Source organism: Eucalyptus grandis, chromosome 11 (genome assembly GCF_016545825.1).
Source record: "Eucalyptus grandis isolate ANBG69807.140 chromosome 11, ASM1654582v1, whole genome shotgun sequence".
Classification (NCBI taxonomy): domain Eukaryota; kingdom Viridiplantae; phylum Streptophyta; class Magnoliopsida; order Myrtales; family Myrtaceae; genus Eucalyptus; species Eucalyptus grandis.
This window is the reverse complement of record NC_052622.1, coordinates 31,885,266-31,904,347: the sequence shown is the minus strand read 5'-3', so window position 1 is coordinate 31,904,347 and position 19,082 is coordinate 31,885,266. Positions and strand designations below refer to the sequence as shown.

Here is a 19,082-nt window from a genome sequence, read left to right as displayed (position 1 = left end):
CGCATTCCATCCTAAGATATTTTCCTTGGTTGGACCACCATGAAGGATTACCTCCACATTCGCGTAAGAATATTCCCTTAAAACTCCACAAGATGACAACTCAAATCAATGTACAAGAGAGTCCTAATCAAGACTACACAAACAGGCATTCCACCCACAGACGCCAAAGCGGAATTACCAATCACGATTCAAAGGCGTCGCGCACAGAATGAGATTTTCACAGTCACGAACTTCAGGCACGAGTACATCAACCTCGCACGCTCGGTGCAGATCGTGGAATCACAAACCCACCAACTCCCCCACGTCAAACTCCATCAAGAAAATCATGGTGCCGCCGCAAGCTCCGTTCCGAAGTTTCCGAGAAACCCACTTGGAGAAGGAAACGTAAAGAGAACAGAGATGGAAAATTCACCTCCCTCGTCGTTCCTTCGTGCCTGTCCGGGCGTCCTGGCGAAGAAGGGTGGCGCGAAGAGGTAGTAAATAATCTGTGCTCAGTGAGACTGGGCGTGGCTGGGGGCGACGCCGTGGCCCCGGATTTGAAGGGGAGGGATGGAGTGGGAGTGCGGAAAAGGAGAGATTCTGTGGGTTGACAGCGGAGTTGAACGAATCCGAGATTGACTGCCCATCCACGAACTAATCGGAATGATACTTAATGGGTGAATTTGAAGGGGATTTTGATACTTTGCATCTGAGGGAATGAAGTGTTGATGAGAGATTCGTGGGATAAGATTGTACTTAGAAAATTTAAGATCTGCGAAAATATATTAAAATCAATCTTCCTCTTTTATATCAGGTATGTTTGAGATTGACATCAGCCTAAAGATTCTTATTGATACTTTTATTTTAAGGAATGAGATGCAATGAAATTGCTTAGAGATAAGGAAAAAAAAATGTAATCTCAATCCTGAATCATGAGAAGTTCATGAGATATTATTATGCTTAGAAATTTAAGATTTGCGAAAATATATCTAAAAGGTCGTAGGATGAAATTGCATCATAATCACTTTTAGAAATTCAAATCGATCTTAGAATCTAATATCGCATAAGTTTGAGATTTACATCCGTCTAAAGATTCACTTTTTGATACTACAACTTATATTCATATCCTCCCCACATGGGTGCAAAAGAAATTCTCGATCTTTTTCCCCATAAAATTCCTTTCAGCAGTAGACAATAACTTAAAATTTTATTTCGTATATGACCCAAAAAATTGTACTTTATATATAATAAACCTTTTCGATTATGGGCTTATTCAACCAAAAGAATATTGGGCTTTTTTGCTTCTTACGATGATGGATCAATAGACAAGCCCAAACACCGTTTGCTTTTTGTCAATAGGCCCATTTTGCACGCCACGGGAATTGGATCGGATTCCTAGAGAAACACATGCATCATGTCATATGCATGTATATATCTAATGATAACGACACGAATGGCCCATGAACTTTATTTCAATATATAATGCGATCCTTAAATTTTTAATTTGTCCAATATAATCTTTGAACTTTAGCCCAATGTACATTATGATCCATAAATCTTTAATTTATCTAACATGTTCTCTTAACTTTTGATACATATTCAAGTTAGTCCTTAAACTATACAAAAATATTCAATATTGTCATTGAACTTGAATTAATGAAATGACAATATCGAACATTTTCAAATAATTCAAAGATTAAGTCGCATGTGTACCAAAAGTCCGCGAGTCAATGTACAATTCAGAGACCACATTATATATCGGATCAAAATCCATGGATCATTCGTGTTATTTTCTCATGTGTCCGCTATATAAATATTGCAAAAACAGAATATTCAAACTGATTACATAACCGTCGTAAGTTACTTTATTGATATATCCAATCTAAAATAGAAAGAGGTCAAGAATAAATAATCGAGGGCCCTGTCAAGTCTCGCACCTTTTTTCATCCTTATCAAATGAGCGATGGGACCGTTATAAGAAGTGCTCGCTATTCATTTATAGTGTGAAAATGGGGTGTCCATCGATCGAGCAACGGCCACCCCACAAGGGCGATACGTAGACAAGAGGGAGCGCAACATTGATTGAAAGGTGCATGGCAACCTCAAAATCCAATCCATCTTTGATAAGACATCAATCGACAAGCACGTATCAAAATTTATATAAAAAAAAGAAAATTAATAATAATAATAAGAAGAAGAAGAAGAAAAAGAAGAAAGAAATTAGGGAAATTGCAAGCCTCGATCCGAAGCGATAAGCTCGAATCTGACACGACGGGCTGGGGAAGGGGGGAGGGGGGCCCACGGTCACGTTGGTCCGGCCCGAACGGGTCCTCACCTGTTGGAGCCCGCCCCGGGTCGACATCTTAGTTAGCATTTCTCTCGCATGGCCCACCTGCCCTCCTCCTTCAATCCCCTTCTTTTTTTTCTTTCTTTCTCCCTGGCTTTTTCGGTTCTTGCTCCGACACACGTTCTCTCCCCGCCCTCGTGCTCGAATCGCGCCCTCATCTCTCGTCCGTCCCGACTCCAAATTCCGAAATGAGACCGTGGTGGCGCCACCCTGAAAGAGACAGAGGTGGGTCACCGTGTGCAGCGCAGCACTTGCACGGCAAGAGCATCGAATCCTTGCTAGATCCATCAAATCAAATGGCTAAATTGAATCGAAAATGATCCGACAATAATGAATATATATGACCCATTTTAATTATTTTTCGTTGCAGTATAAATCTAATGATTTATTCGATCCATATCTCACACATACTTGATCCTCACCCATATTGCTAAGATACTATTATACTTAAGCTAATTCAGAAAAATTAATGCCCACATATGAGAGTGCGGAGTAAGGGTAAAATCAAATAAGGACAAGAGAAAATAAAAAGAGAGTTATAGAAATAAGTTAGATCTAAGTAAATTGTAAATTCATCTATGACTCATTTACTCTATATAATTAATTCATATATTAACTCGATCTATTATATATGAATTGACAAATGGGTCTATGAACTATTTTAACAGGTTTAATTCTTTTGGAACTTGGCAATTCGTGCTAATTGCCTATAGGTTTCCATTCCTTCGTTGCAGTTGCTTTTCTATCACGGGTTTCCTTCAAATTTAAACTCCATGCTATGGAAAAATAAAAAATAAAAAATAGCTTCTTTTTCATCATTGCTCTTATAGCAATCTTGTCACCCTACCTCAAAACTCACTTTGGTGGGGACCTGTCCCCACTTGTTAAATCAAAGAGTTGGTGAATTTGTTCGGCTATTACCGAGAGATACTTTTACTCATATCATGCGAGAAGATATAAGAATTTTTCAAAGTACAATAAGAACAATGACGTGAAAAGGTTTTGCACGTCAAGATACCTTAAAATATATAATTTTTTCTAGACGTTCCGTGGGTGATATTAGTCATTGTCAATTTAAATTGAATCAAAATCAGTTGTCATTTTAAAGTTTATTTTATTTTATGCGGAGGTGTGATTTAATCGAAATTTTAAATTTTCGCATTGAGAATGTAATTGTGACTCTACTTTCGGCAAGGAAACATGTGCTATAGGCCTACAATTCTCAATGGAATACACGATAAGACCCACTTTATGTTCCCTACATAGAAAAAAGAGAACCAAAAAGAAGAGAACGTAATAAATTTGGAGTCCATCGCTTTAAATTCCAATAGAAAAATGAAGGGCAATTTTACCTTTTTAAACATAAACGAGATAAATGGAGACGAAAGTAACCCAACTTAAACATGAACGAGCAACACATGTTGGACCAAACAATCCATTTGTTTTCATCACTTCATTTCGTTCGTTTAACGCTTTCCATATTATAATTACGGGGGGCAAGGGCAAGACATTCCCCTCGTTATTATCGTTCTTTACATTTTCCTTTCTTCGGGGGATTTGCGAGCCAATGATAGGGAAGTAAAACTCAATCTTGACATCATGAGAAAAAGTCAATGTCGATCCCAGCGTAAACCTATCAAATCTCACCACATTGACTCATTGGTAACCTCGTTGCCCTCGATGGAGAATTAGAATATATGGAAGCCGTACTTCGGCAATAGATTAGTGTCTTTATAATCATAATTAACACATGCTAACCCTGTTGCAATTGGCTTAGTCACCAGCCATCGCCCTCGCTATCCTCTCTGTGGACGGTAGATCGCCACCCCCATTCACCTTCGACCGCGACTGATTGGACGTGTTCCTTCTTCGTCTGGTCTTGGGTTTTCCATTTTTTTAACATTTTCTCAATCGTGGGACCCAAATGTTCCAAGAGTTTAAAATTTTAAAAATTCAAATTCAAAATCTTCTAATTTAAGTATTTATATGAAATTTTGTGAAATCACTGATAAATGTTCAAAAATTTAAAAATAAGGCTGGGTTTATTATTTGAATATTCTAACATTAATTTTCCATTTTATTATTCCTTTTTCATAGTTGAAAATGAGAATCCAAACTCCAATTATTGTTCTAAACATTAGATGGTGAATTTGGAAGTAATGGTTAGAGGAAACCCTATAGTAATGTATTTTTAGATGTTCACACGCACGTTGTGCAGACCATCGTAGGAAAACATTATTAGGAGGGTTAGTACCCTAAAAAATTCTAAACTTGTACATTTATGACAAATTTACCCTAAACTATTTTTTGACAATGAAAAACCTCAAACCGGTACACTTGTGACAAATTAACCCAACTGATCATAAAAAAACTATAAACTAATACATTTATGACAAATTTATCTCAAACTAATTTATTCGACTGCAAAAAATCTCAAACTAGTAAATTCGTGACAAATATACCATCCACTAAATTTGATTAATACTACCAAAAAAATCACAAAAATTGTAAACTGTGATAAATAGAGCGTAAAATTCCAAATTAGTATACCGGTCAACCGTTACATCTCATTTAACTTAATAATTTGACAGTAAAATTTAAAAAAAAAACTAATATATAGTAAATTTGTCACAAGTGTATCAGTTTGGAGTAAATTTATCAAAAGTATACCAATTTAGGGTTTTTGGTAGTCAAAAAAATAGTTTTATGTAAATTTGTTATAGGTGTACCAGTTTGAGGTTTTTTAGAGTATTAACCCTTATTAGAATTGAGCGTGAACTGCATTAGCTAGCATAAGGACAACATTCGTTCTAATGTATCGTTAGTTGTGAAAAGGTGAGCGTTAAAATTAAATTACCGAACTACAAAGCAACTATCGTAAATGTTTTGTTATCTTTGGATTGCATGTAAATTATAGAAAGTTTTATCTACTAAATAACATGAGAAAAGGTTTAAATGTTGTTGTGCTAAAATAAACTTTTTTTTTAAATTTTTGAAAAAGGATATTTCTCGAATGCTAAGGAGTTACAATGAAATAGCAAACTAATGAAGGGAGAGAGAAAGGATAATGGCGATAAATTAGTGCATATATGTTTTGCTACTTTTTATAAAAGAAAGCATTGAAATATTTTTTTTGTGATGAGGAGATTCCAATTCTAATATTAGGATAGCTATATAAATGATCTCTAGACTTTGATTAAATGTGTAATATTGCTTTTGAACTTTTTAGCTTGTTCAATATGATCCATGAATTTTAGCACAATGTTTAATGTCATCCATAAACTTATCATTTGTTCAACGTGGTTCTTGAACTTTTCGTAAATGTTTATTTTATGCCCTAAGTTATATGAAAATATCCAATATAATTTTTTCATCATTAAATATTTTCATATAATCTAAGACTACAATGAATATGTACCAAATGTTCGGAGACCACATTAAATAAATTAAAAAATTTATTGATGGCATTGCATATTATATTAGAGTTCAAGGATCACATTGAACAAATTAATAATTTAAGGATAATATTACACATTTGGCTAAAGTTTGATGATCATTTGTGTCGTTTTCCCACTAATATTCTACAATCCTAGATGACAAACTTACATAAGATTTTGTTTTGATGGGTTCTAGAGAAGAGCCACCAGCTAGCAACCCCTCAACCAAAAGCTACAAAATGTTTGTTTGACTCATATCTAACCGTAGAGGTACAAGTTCGTCACTACAACCTTTGGGACGTGTCAAAAGCCAATAGATCTCGCCGCTCAAGCTGGCCAAAATTTTACTCCCGACACGATTAGAATACGTGATCTTGTGAAGGATTGTAATCCCTTCATCGTCAGGTTATTGCGCTCCGCAGTCCACCCTCTTACGTCAAAAAGGAGGTAATCGCAATTTGACTGGCTCTCCGGTCCAGGATGGCAAGCTCCAGGTCTTCATGCTGATCTCACCTTGCATGCCTCTTGTACTCCCCAGTTTTTCTCCCTTCTTGGATTATGGAGTTGAAGCCTTGGAGCACCATCTTTCCCTATTATTTTATTTCTCAATAGGCATCATGTTGAATATATCTTTATTTCGATCTTGCCACTTTTTCTTGAGTTTACACCTGTCTTTCCTCTAATCTTTTTTTAAATGAAAACTAAAATAGTTTACCGGCAAAGGTAGAAAAAGAACCGTTCACCTGGAAAAAAAAAAAAAAAAAAAAAAAAACAATGAAGATTTATATTCTTGTGAGGACCTTAGATAGGTCTAGGATGCTCAACATCAGCTAAAAGGTCAAACTTTAGATGCTGAAAAGATAAAAAGTTTGTATCATTCCCGACACATGTCGATGATATAGAATTTGCAAGTATATAAAATCAACATGAAAGCTTCTCATTTGCACGACTTATCAATTTTTCTGCTAAACCATTGGGGCTCGTTTATGCAAAGTATAAGCTATCTATGACAATTGAAATGCGATAAACTACATCAATTGAAATAAAACCAAAACCCTAGTCATCTATGGATTATATAATTATATTTCTGAAAGTGGAAATAGACTTCAAAATAAGGGGAACTCGATACCCTAAAACCAATAAAATAAAATAAAAAAGGAGGAGGATTGATTCACCCTCTTGAATTTATGTCAGCTTCGAATAAATGACTCTTTTTTTCTTTTATTTTTTATCATCCTTGACGTTTCTTAATAAAAGATGTTGATATATTGTAAAGATGAGAATTTTAGGATAAACATGTGAATCTATGACACGGTTTTCTCCGAAAAACAATTAATGATTTGAAAAATATTTTTCAAAATATGATTGCTTGAATCACATATGAAAATGAAAAAACGAAAAATATTTTCATTGTTTATGAATATGTTAAAATATAAATTATTATTGACAATGAAAATATTTTTCATTGATTAGTTATTTTTCGTAAAATAAACAGAACTTATCAAAATTCATTAATCATCCACCGTTGTTTTCCGCCAACGGATAAAAACATTCTCACTTCGAATCATATGGGAGCCTACAATAATTCAGATAAATGCTCAGTAATAACATATAATCGCACTTTCTATCAAAACTTTCTCAATTAATTAATAATCAATTTTATGCCTAGAATCATACTCTTCCACTCCAGGAACACCCCCAGCTCTATAAAACCACAGAGAGAAACAGAGGAAAACAGTCATCTCTGTTCTCTCTCTGTTCTCTCTCTGCCTCTCTTACCCCATCGGCCACACCTTCTTCCTCGCTTGCGAACCTCTTCCTTTGTCGATACACTCTCCCTCCTTTGGCCCTCCAAAAATTCTGCTCTTCTGAGTGATGGGTGTGACCTGCCGGTGCTCGCACACGTTCCACATAACCGAGATCATCATGACCAGCTTCTTCCGCCATAAGTCTTAAGTCCTTCATCTCTCCCGGTTCCAGACCCCCTTCTTTTCATTTCGGTCGATGGTGTCGAGCTAGAGACCAGAATCCGACCCAGAAGAGCACGCGTGGCGGGGGATCGTCCATGGCGGGCGGTGGTGGTTGCGAGGGTTCAGCGATCGCATCTTTGCTTCAGAACCAGCGAGTCTCTCCCTCTTCCGATGCCTTTTTCTTTTACGGGTCTTCTTTTTCTGTAGGTATGAATTTCCATGCTCTCTTTGCTATATGCGCCTCGCTTTCTTCGTGCATAATCTGTGTATATTTATGTTTACTGGGTATGTTTGTGATTGGACAATCTGGGGGGGTTCGTTGACATATGCGTATGTGTTGCGTGACTTTTGTTGGCGTTTGCTCTCTTTTCTTGGGTCAAGATCTTTTGCCGGCGTTGACTTGCCGAATCTAGTTAGAAAGATCGACAAGCATGTTGATTTGATGGAGAGTTTTCTCCTGCAAAGATCCATTACCTGGTTGAATCGTGATACGTGTGATGGGATCAACAGAAGTCGCAGGATGAATGATTAAAGATTGTCTTGAGTTCGATGCATATCAATACAGTTTAATGGTGGGTTACAATGCGCCCGTGAAAAGATGCTCTTTCAAAAACGCAGATCTCAAACCCTCGTCTTTCTATCAGTACTGTCGTTCTTCTGGCTGCTCGTCAGCCATTCGTTTAGCAGCATGAGTCAACTCTCGGTATTCTTTTTCTAGATCTGTTGTTCTGAGGTGCTTCTAATGGGCTATTCTTGCACGGAGATTAAGTTTACGGCCATGTGAATTTCCCACAAACTAAGATCGCTTTCGAAGTCTGCGAAGTTTTTTGTTCGATCGAGCAGTTGATGCCTTATAGGAAGAATTTACTCGTCTAAGATGGGAGCATTTCCCGGGTGCTTCATTGCTGGGTGTTCTGTGGTTCAGGATCGAGATCCATGGTGAGCTTTGAGGATGCTAGCGGGGCAAACGTGTCGAAAAATCCCTTCTTCCAAGCGTTTGATCCCCATGAAATCGGGGAGGAAGAGCTGGACGAGTATCTCCATCAACCCGAGAAGAAGAGGAGGCTGACGACCGAGCAGGTCCATTTCCTCGAGAAGAACTTCGAGCTGGAGAACAAGCTCGAGCCGGAGAGGAAGATCCAGCTCGCCAAGGACCTCGGTTTGCAGCCCCGGCAAGTCGCGATATGGTTCCAGAACCGCCGGGCCCGATGGAAGACCAAGCACTTGGAGAAGGAATACGAAGATCTGCAAGCCAGCTATAACAGCCTCAAGGCCGACTGCGACGGCCTTCTCAAGGAAAACGATAAGCTCAAAACCGAGGTGAAAATTACATCGAAACGTTCGAATAATCAATTGCCAGTTAGTATCGAAATCCCACTATTCTAGTCGAATGAGGCAGGGATTGTTGAGAAATGAAGAGGAAGCCCGAGCATTTTTTAATGTACATTTTGCTTTGAATATGCTGATATGGTCAAGATGTCTGTCTGCAGGTTCTTGTCCTTACGGACAAGCTTCTTATCAAAGCAAGAGGAACGCAAAATTCCAAATTGTCCAACGCATCATCTCCTGGACCACCGGAGAATCCCGTCGCCTGCTCCAAGGGCGAAGAAGAGAGAATTTCGACGGTACCCGAAGATGTCTGTCCCGGCAAGAGCGAGATATCGGATTCCGACAGTCCAAATGGTGGCTATTCTCCGCTGAGAGAGCACGGTGATTCTTCCTACGCCTTCGAGCCCGACCTCTCGGATTCGTCCCAAGACGAGGACTACACGCGGAATGAGAACCTGCAGCATCTGTGCGTCTTCCCGAAGCTAGAAGAGACTCGAGACGATTACCCCATCCTATCCACAAGCTCGTGCCATTTCGGATTCCCTCCCGAAGATCAAGCCTCCTGGCCCTGGCCGTACTAAGGAACTATCGGTATCTTAAGGCTTGTTTCTTCCATGAAACTGGACTCTTGTGAATTATGACCATAAATAAGCAATCAACTTCATCGTTAGCGCTCAACGCAGATCTGATCCTGTACTCCGCAGTAGTTTTTTACCCTTTTCCGAGCCGAAAGTCATGTTAGTAGTTGTCGACCCCGTCTTCTGCCACGCAATTATACTTGTATTGAAAGCAAAGTTTGTTTGCAAGCTCAATCGTGTGACGTTCCGATACGTGAATAGGCCCATATGCCGTTTGACATGATACAACCGTGCACGAGAGGATCCCGCGCGAGAGTTTGTATCGGTTGTCCTCTCTGTCCGATGGCCGTCTGGTATCAAAGGAACTTCCTTAGATCTGTTGAGATGATGAGGGCACGTCCTTTTCAATTGGGTTCCATTTCTTGAAGCTTAGAAAAGGTCCGAGGCTTTAGGTGGTTCACTTCACTGAAGAGAGTATTTTTAAATTTCATGGGGGAAGTTGGGAAATCTTAATTTGGGATTTAATTAAAATTATCAGCGCAGATGATTAAAGCATAATTGGCTGTTGCTCTCCTCCTTTAATCTTGTGGGGTCGAGGGACTTTTTAGACTAGGACTAATAGAGGTAGCTTTTAGACGTGAGCATTTTCTAGAAGGAAAAGGATTAATTAAATATTCGGGGGAGGGGTTAGTGGTTTTAGACCTGTAAAGGTCTTAATCATGTCGATTAACCTTTTTGGTTTTTTGGGGAGGCCTTTTGAGGGTTGCGCATTCAACACCCGAAGTGAATCTTCCCGCTCGCCTATGTTGTGATCCGAGGCGTACACGTTCGCACGGCAACCGAGCGATTATATCGGTGAAGTTGTTTGGAATCTCAATCGGTGAGTATTATAAAGATGTGATCACGTGTTACTTTGTCTCGAGACGCAATGGGCGATCCCCGACAAAAAAAAAAAAAATGATTTCTTACAAAAAAATGGAGTTTTTCAAACCTCCTACACTCGGCATGGACCACATAAAGTTCGCTTTTATAAAATTGGACGAATTGGAGAGGTTGTAAATGGGCTTATCTCTCGCTTTTAACATGTCTTTTTCGGCAAGCACGATGCGATGAACCGAAATCATCGATGGAGTGTACAAATCAATCCCATGGCGTGTAACGTACATTAGGATGCGTATTTCCTTAGCGACTGATTTTCAGCGGAACGTACCGAAGAGGTTTCGCATAAAATTCGCGGCGATAATCCACGCTGTACACGTGAAAAACGACGGCGTCCCGATGTCCCGCATTGGACGACTCCGCGGTCACGGGCATCGTTTCCAAGGAGACGATACCGTGGAATCTGCAACTTCGTGGGGCCCGGTTCTCCGGCGCACGTGGCGGACGATCTCGAATCCTATTGGCTAACCAAGGGGTGGGGCCGGACGGGGAAAAGAGTACGGGGGTCGTGGGGCCCACCACTAGTTGTTCTTTCTTTTGCAGCGGATGAGAAAGGGACGGCAGGATGGGGACGGGGGGCGGGGGGCGGGTCCCCTGATTCGCAGGGCGGGCCTCCGCGACGGCGACGTTTCCGTGGTGATTGCGCCTTTCGGCCCCGCCTACTCCCCCTCTCTCTCTTTCCAACCGGAACGGGTCGCTTGTAAATCGAATCCATCCCAATCCGTTGATCATATAAGTCTCCATACAAGTTGGATTAGTAAAATTTGTATAACCGATTATCACCATTGAAAGTGATCTTGTTGATGGTCGTTGGCGACATTTAATTATTCAGTAAAGATCATCGATGGTCTGCTTATAACTTTTTAATTGCAAACAGACAATGTTATTTATATATGTTATTGAACAAATTTTTTAGTGTAGTATCATTAATTAGTTTTGATTATTTCTTTTTCTATTGATTCTACGCTACTCTTTCTCCTCCAAGAAAGGGTGATTTCACCTAGAAAAAAATTTGTTAATTGGAAAAAAATTATCGTGTGTTTATTTCACGGAAAATAAATGATGTATAATTTTTTTTCTAAAAATAATTATTTACATCGCTTTTCAAATTAAACAGCTTAATGGTATTTTCATTACCCTCGAAAATGCTTAGACATGAATCATAACTGGTAATGAAACATTTTTATAATTAACTAATTATTTAAAATAACACAAACAATCAATTTTAGGAAAATGATTTTCAAATTATTCATTTTTTGCAAAAAAGATGAAGTCTTGATGGAGTTCAATTTCTCCAACTTGGGTTTATATATCAAGTGTCTTGACCTTTGAGTCTGACCTTGCTATGGAATTTCATCACGCTTCATCTTCTCAATCTTCATGTTAAGCAAATCGAGTGATAATGTATATGTGAGAAGTTCAAAATATTTTAGGTCGAATTTTATGGCATAAGATAAAGTCGATTCGAGATAATTAATGTTTCAAAATGATTAAGAGTAAATGGACATGAATCCGAAATTTGATTCAAATCCAATTCCATATAAGACAATGTCCAATATAATCTTCCGTAAAGTTGATCGAAGAAGACACCGACGTGGGAAACTGAAAAACAACAAATGCGGAAAGAAAAAGCGATCCAAATTAAGAAAATTAACGCCGGAGTAGGTATCCGCCGTCCACGACCAAATCGTGCCCGGTGATGAATGCCGTCCGACGCCAGGAACAACACCGCCTCCGCCACGTCTCCGGCCTTCAGCATCCCTCCGCCCTTCAACACCATGGCCGGCTCATAGTACCTCTCCACCTCCTCCGCGCTCATCCCCCCGAGCGCAGCGCTCGTGAGCGGCGTCGCCACCGCGTACGGCGACACGCAGTTCACCCTGATCCCGTGCGCCCCGAGCTGGACGCTCGCCGACCTCACCAGCCCCACCACCGCGTGCTTCGACACGTAGTAGTCCGTCCGCCGCACCCCGCCGCAGCTCCCCGAGGCGCTGCCCGTGCACAGGATGCTGCCCCTCACACGCCCCTCGACCATCGCCTGCGCCGCGTGCTTCACGCACGCCGCCACGCCCCGCACGTTGAGCGCCATCAGCCGATCGAACTGGGAGAGCTCCAGGTCAAGGATCTTCTGGTCGGAGGGGCTCGCCATCCCGGCATTGCAGAACATGACGTCGAGGCGCCCGTGGGCCTGCACCGTCGACCGGACGAGGGCCTCGACTTGGCCTTCGTCGGTGACGTCGCAGCGTGCGAAGGTGCAAACCTCAGCTCCGATCGAGGTGGCCACCTGCTCGCCGAGGGCGTCCTGGATGTCGGCAATGACGACGGCGCGCGCCGTGGGAGGCGAAGAGGCGGGCGGTGGCCCCGCCAATGCCGCTCGCGCCGCCTGTGACGATGGTCACCTTGCCTTCGAGCCTACCAGCCATGCTAGACTTTTTATCAAAATGGCTGTACCAGAAAACGGTATAAGTATACGCGACACTGGCTTCGTAAAATTATTTAATTTCTTTTTTTTCCCCTCTCAATTAACATAATATTTCCCACATGTCTGTCTTCATTTTTTTTTTTGTTTATCTTTTTAATCCATTCACAGATAAATTTATTTGTTTATCAATACCAAAAAAAAAATTATTTATTTATCTAGTTTTCCATCTCGTCTTTCTAAATCAACCCACTCAGGTATCCTTTTATAGTTTTATATTTTTCTGCTTTACATTGTTGATAGACCATTAAAATATTTCGTTATTGAATCCAAATATGAAAAAATCATTTCAATTTGTTTAGTTGTTTATTGCCTGATAAATCAAACTTGAGATAATATTATTTATTGCATGTCCCAACTAATCCCAACTAATCCATATTACACTAATGCTATGTGTAGGTGGTGCTCCCATGTGTCTATGTTTTATCTTCCGTGACACAGCTAACGATAAGACAGTATATTTTATTCTTTTATTATTTCGACTGAATATTGAGATAAAGTCCGTATCCTTGTAGAGTTCATTTGCTTTTTACATAATTGACAATTTTTTATATCAAATAAATTCGTTTTATCAAATTAGAGAGCATTGGCAAAATAATGAATTAATTTGCCAAAAAAGTTTAGCGTCCTTTCACCAAATTACTTCATTTTCCTTTTTAACACCGAACCATACAAACGTCTTCAATACGAGCATTTCTTTTTAAATTTAACTTTTGTTTGTACCCATTAATCTTATTTTATAATTATATCAAATTTTAGGCAAATCATTGTCGTTATTTTTAACGTTTTGTCTGGTGGGCACATTTTTCTACCCCTAAAGAGACGTTTAGGGTACGCATGACAAAATTTCTATTTCTCGATTTCTTTGTTTCTTTGTTCCAACATTTAGGAACGGGTTTGAAAGCAAACTGTTTAATGCAATTTGATTTCTCTATTTCGAAACAGATTTCTATTCCGAGGAAATAGAGAAATCGAACAAATCGAGTTAAAATTTTTAACTTCTCGGTTTGAAATAAAAATCGAAGCTGAAATTAAACTATATAAAAGAACCTTGCGCTTTCTTGCTAACTTAATTCACTCATAACCATAACTTCACAAATTATTGCTAATTTTCTTTTTCTTATTTTGCTCGTGTTTTTTTTTTTCATTTTTTTTATAACCTCCTCTTTAGGATGAAAGGCAATTGAATGAGTCCCCAATTTTAAAAAACGACCAAAGTTCTTAAATACTTACTTAAAAACAATGGGGCTCTTTCCTCCTAGAAAGGGCACGCGCATGGCCAGTTGAAGAAAAAGTTCTTACACAATAGATGAATAAAAAACGTGCCTAGCCTTTACCAAAAAAAAAAAAAAAAAAACGTGCCTAGAAATTTAACCTTGTTTCTTTACGGATTCAAAATTCTTGCAAAATCAAAATAATTAGATTGTTACCCAATCTTGAATTTTAATTCGAAGGCAAGAGATTCAAGAGAATCTCTCTCTTTGCTATGCAAGGGCCATTAAAGGTTCATTGAGTAACAATAAATAAATTAGGGATGAGCAACTGAACTGATTCAATTCGAGAATCAAAATAAACCGACCTTCCCCCGATTGGTTCCTAACCATAAATGTTACTTCAAGGTAGAATTGTCATATATTTCTTTACACCGTCAATTTTATTTTGTTGATAATCTTGTAAAATACTAGTCTTTGATAAAATGATAGGGCTATATAGGCACCATTGATGGCACTCATATTCATGCTTCCATAGTACTTGTCTAAACCTATGCAAGATGAGCTTGCAAACAATACATTGACCAATGAGGGAAACCAAATAAATATGCTTAGGAAAGCCATTGCCAATAAAATGGCAAGGGATAATAATATGCCGAAAATTTCATGAAATTGTATTTTCAACTTTTGTAATGTATTAATATTATTTCGACTAATATTTTGTATTTGAGGATTTCCTATGTTGTTTTAGTATTATTTCGACTATTATTTTGTATTCGAGAATTTCCTATGTTGTTATTTAATCAATTTCTATTCCTAGAAATAGAAATTTTATTCTGTTATCAAACGGATTTTTGTTCAAGAAATATAAATTTTGAGTCGTTATCAAATGGGTTTCTTTGCTCAGAAATTTGTCTGGGGAATAGAAATTGAGAAATCAATTTATGGAATAGTAATTTTATCACGCGTGCCCTTAGAGCTGAAGGCAGCCGCTCATATAATTTCATGTGGTCAAGTCAATTAATATTTTAAATTAATCAGACCATTTAAAAAAAACCTAATATAATGAAAAACACTAAACTGATATATCTTTGATAAATTTATCCCAAAGAAAGCTTTTGATCATAAAAATACTCAAAACCAATACATTTGTGCATTAAACTTTACCCTCAAATAACTGAGTTTGATGATATATTAAAGTTGATGGGTGTATTGATTTGTGGGTGTTTTACCCTCCATTTATCATAAATGTATTGATTTATTAAAGTTAATGAAAAATAATAAAAGATAAATTGATCATAAATGTATTGGTTTGGAATTTTTTATAGTCAAACAATTAGTTTGATATACTAAGTTGGGACTTTTTTGTGGTAAAAAATTTAATTTTTTTTATAGATTGTCGATTATGAGTTTTTTGATGTTAACCCTCTTTAAAAAAAGCAAGGCTTGGAAACCTAGACTTTTTAGAATCAGGGGGTACATCACGAAGGAGAGAAGTTTATGTGCTTCCAGATGGCGTCTGAGACCAAGATTTCATTTGGTAATATTCCTATCTTTTCAAATTATTGTTATTTTGTTCTGTGAAACAAAATAAAAATAGACATTCATTTAGTGATGTTAATTGACTTTTCTATTCCACGGTGTAGAAAATAACTGGGAAATAAATTTGGAACATAAATAAGAGATACAAAAAGTAATTTCTAGTTTGCGGGAATAATTTATAAAAGTAAGTCATTTTCTTTTTTTTTTTAATTTTCTTTTTCTTCCTCACTGCCTACCGTTTGCCACCCTTACCGCAAATCACCAGCTAGAGAAAGAAGAAGAGAGGACAAAAAGACAAATCTAAAAATTATTAAAAAATTAAAAGAAATTTTACATTATTGTGAGTCATACTAAAAGCATTTATATTATTTTTTATTTTGAGAATATAAATTTTGTATGGTTATAAAACGCATTCTTTTATCTAAAAATTATTTTAGGAAATAAAAATATAAAAAATTATTTGTGAAAATAAATCATTACCGAAATAGAAATGTTAATTGCCGGATTCCAAATTGCCATTCTCATCATCGATTGAGAGCCCCCAAAACCCCCCGCGGGTAAAGATTACGTTGTACACGTGGCCGGGCGATCCCGAATCCGATTGGCTAATCAAACGGGTGGGGCTCGGACGGGGAAAAGAGGACGGTGGGGGGGGGGGGGGGGTCGTGGGGCCCACCACTAGTTGCTCTTTCTTTTGCAGCAGATAAGAAAGGGACGGCAGGATGGGGACGGGGCGGGTCCCCTGATTCCCGGGGCGGCCCTCCGCGACGGCGACGTTTTTGTGGTGGTTTCGCGCCTACTCCTTCTCTCTCTTCCAACCAGAACGGGTCGCTTGTAAGTTGGGTCCATCATAGTCTGTTAATCATTTAAGTCTCCATGTGAGTTGGATTAGTGAAATTTGTACGACTAATTATCATGGTCGAACATGACCCCGTTGATGGTGTCGATGGTGGTTGGTGATAGTTCCATTGTTACTATGATGATCATTACTGATCTGCTTATAAGCTTTTGTTGCAAGCAAATATTATTCATAGCACATATATAGGCCGAACAATTTTTTTGGGCAATATATTTATGCTACCCTTTCTCCTTGTTGGAAAGGGCAATTTCATCTTTAAAAAATCTGTTAATTGGAAAAATATCTCGGGTGTTTCTATTTCATAAAAAATAAATGATTTAAAAAATATTTTTCTAAAAGTAATCGCTTACAAAATTGAATAATCCAAAAATATTTTTATTATCTACAAAATATTTAGATATAAATTATTATTGACGATGAAAATATTTTTAATCAACTAATTATTAAATAATATCCAAATCATTCATTTTTCAATAAATAAAGAATCCTTGTTAGAGTCCAAATTTTCAAACTTGTGTTTAAATTTCATGTGTTGTGACCTTCAGGTCCGACCATGCTATGGACTTTCACTGTGATCCATCTTCTCAATCTCCATGAATGCAAATTGAGTGGTAATGCATACGAGAGAAGCTGAAATTATTTTGGTCAAATTTCATCCCACAGATAAAGTCGACTCTAGATAATTAATTGTTTCGAAATATAATGGCCAATATAATCTTTGACAAACTTGATCGAAGAAGACACCGTCGAGGAAACTACAAAATAATAAATACGAAAAGAAAGAGCGGTCCAAATTAAAAAAAAAAAAAAATCTAACGCCGGAGAAGGAATCCGCCGTCCACGACCAAATCGTGCCCTGTGATGAACGCCGACTCGTCCGACGCCAGAAACAGCACCGCCTCCGCCACGTCCCCGGCCTTCAGCATCCCTCCGCCCTTCAACACCATGGCCGGCTCGTAGTACCTCTCCACCTCCTCCGCGCTCATCCCCCCGAGCGAGGCGCTCGTGAGCCGCGTCGCCAGCGCGTACGGCGACACGCAGTTCACCCTGATCCCGTGGGCCCCGAGCTGGACGCTCGCCGACCTAACCAGCCCCACCACCGCGTGCTTCGACACGTGGTAGTCCGTCCGCCGCACCCCGCCGCAGCTCCCGGACACGCTGCCCGTGCACAGGATGCTGCCCCTCACGCGCCCCTCGACCATCGCCCGCGCCGCGTGCTTCACGCACGCCGCCACGCCCCGCACGTTGAGCGCCATCAGCCGATCGAACTGGGAGAGCTCCAGGTCGAGGATCTTCTGGTCCGAGGGGCTCACCACCCCGGCATTGCAGAACATGACGTCGAGGCGCCCGTGGGCCTGCACCGTCGACCGGACGAGGGCCTCGACCTGGTCTTCGTCGGTGACGTCGCAGCGCGCGAAGGTGCAAACCTCGGCCCCGATCGAGGCGGCCACCTGTTCGCCGAGGGCGTCCTGGATGTCGGCGATGACGACGGCGCGCGCGCCGTGGGAGGCGAAGAGGCGGGCGGTGGCCTCGCCGATGCCGCTCGCGCCGCCGGTGACGACGGTCACCTTGCCTTCGAGCCTTTTCTTGGAATCGGACATTGGTTTTTTCTAACTTCTTATCAAAATGGTTCTGTACCAGACTAGTCTGGCAGTATCGGTAAATGCGACAGTGGCTTTGTAGAATTTATTTATTTTTTCTCTCAACTAACGCAATATTTCCTACAAGTTTTTCCTTTTTATTTTTATTTTTATTTTAAGACGATATTATTAATTGCATATCCCAACTAATCCCTATTACACTAATGCTATGCGTAGCCTAGGTGGGGGCTCCCACTTGTCTATGTTTTATTTTTCGTAACCCCACTAACAACAAAATGAATATTTTATTCTTTTATTATTTTGTCTGAATACTGAGATGAAGCTGGTATCCTTCTAGACTTCGTTTGCTTTTTACATAATTGACTATTTCCTATCAAATATATTCGTTTTATCAAACTCGAGAGCATCAGCAAAATAATGAATTAATTTGCCAAAAAATTTTAGTTCCCTTTCACCAAATTACTTCATTTTCCATTTTAACACCGAACCTTACAAACGTCTTCCACGCCAGCATTTCTTTTTGAATTCTACTTTTGTTTGTACGCATTAATCTTTTATATATAATAATATCAAATTATAGGTAAATCATTGTCGATATCTCTAGCATTTTGTCTGAGGTGCACACTTTACTAACCCCAAAGAAACGTTTATAGCTGAAGGCAGCAGCTTATATAATTTCCTGCAATCTAATCAATCAATATTTTCCATTAATCAGTCTCTTTTAAAATAGGGCTACTAACATGAAAAATCCTATATTCAAAATTAATTTTTTGACCATAAAAAATTCTAAAGTAATATACTTATAACATCC

The 19,082-nt window shown here is 39.1% G+C and overlaps 2 protein-coding genes and 1 pseudogene across 2 annotated transcripts; 1 reads left to right on the top strand and 2 right to left on the bottom strand.

The window, feature by feature from the left end:
- Positions 1–7,485: 7,485 nt before the first annotated feature.
- LOC104425958 (homeobox-leucine zipper protein HAT5) lies at positions 7,486–9,814 on the top strand. Its single transcript, XM_010038840.3, has 3 exons — positions 7,486–7,940; positions 8,659–9,053; positions 9,224–9,814. Exons 1-3 carry the CDS (start codon positions 7,829–7,831, stop codon positions 9,641–9,643), a joined length of 927 nt encoding a protein of 308 aa, XP_010037142.1. The 5' UTR covers positions 7,486–7,828; the 3' UTR covers positions 9,644–9,814.
- A 2,238-nt stretch (positions 9,815–12,052) lies between these two features.
- On the bottom strand, positions 12,053–16,780 carry LOC104425957 (annotated as a pseudogene).
- Positions 16,781–17,338: 558 nt separating this feature from the next.
- On the bottom strand, positions 17,339–18,352 carry LOC104425956 ((-)-isopiperitenol/(-)-carveol dehydrogenase, mitochondrial). Its single transcript, XM_010038839.3, has one exon. The coding sequence runs from the start codon at positions 18,269–18,271 to the stop codon at positions 17,483–17,485; it is 789 nt and encodes a 262-aa protein (XP_010037141.1). The 5' UTR covers positions 18,272–18,352; the 3' UTR covers positions 17,339–17,482.
- Between the last annotated feature and the right edge of the window lie 730 nt (positions 18,353–19,082).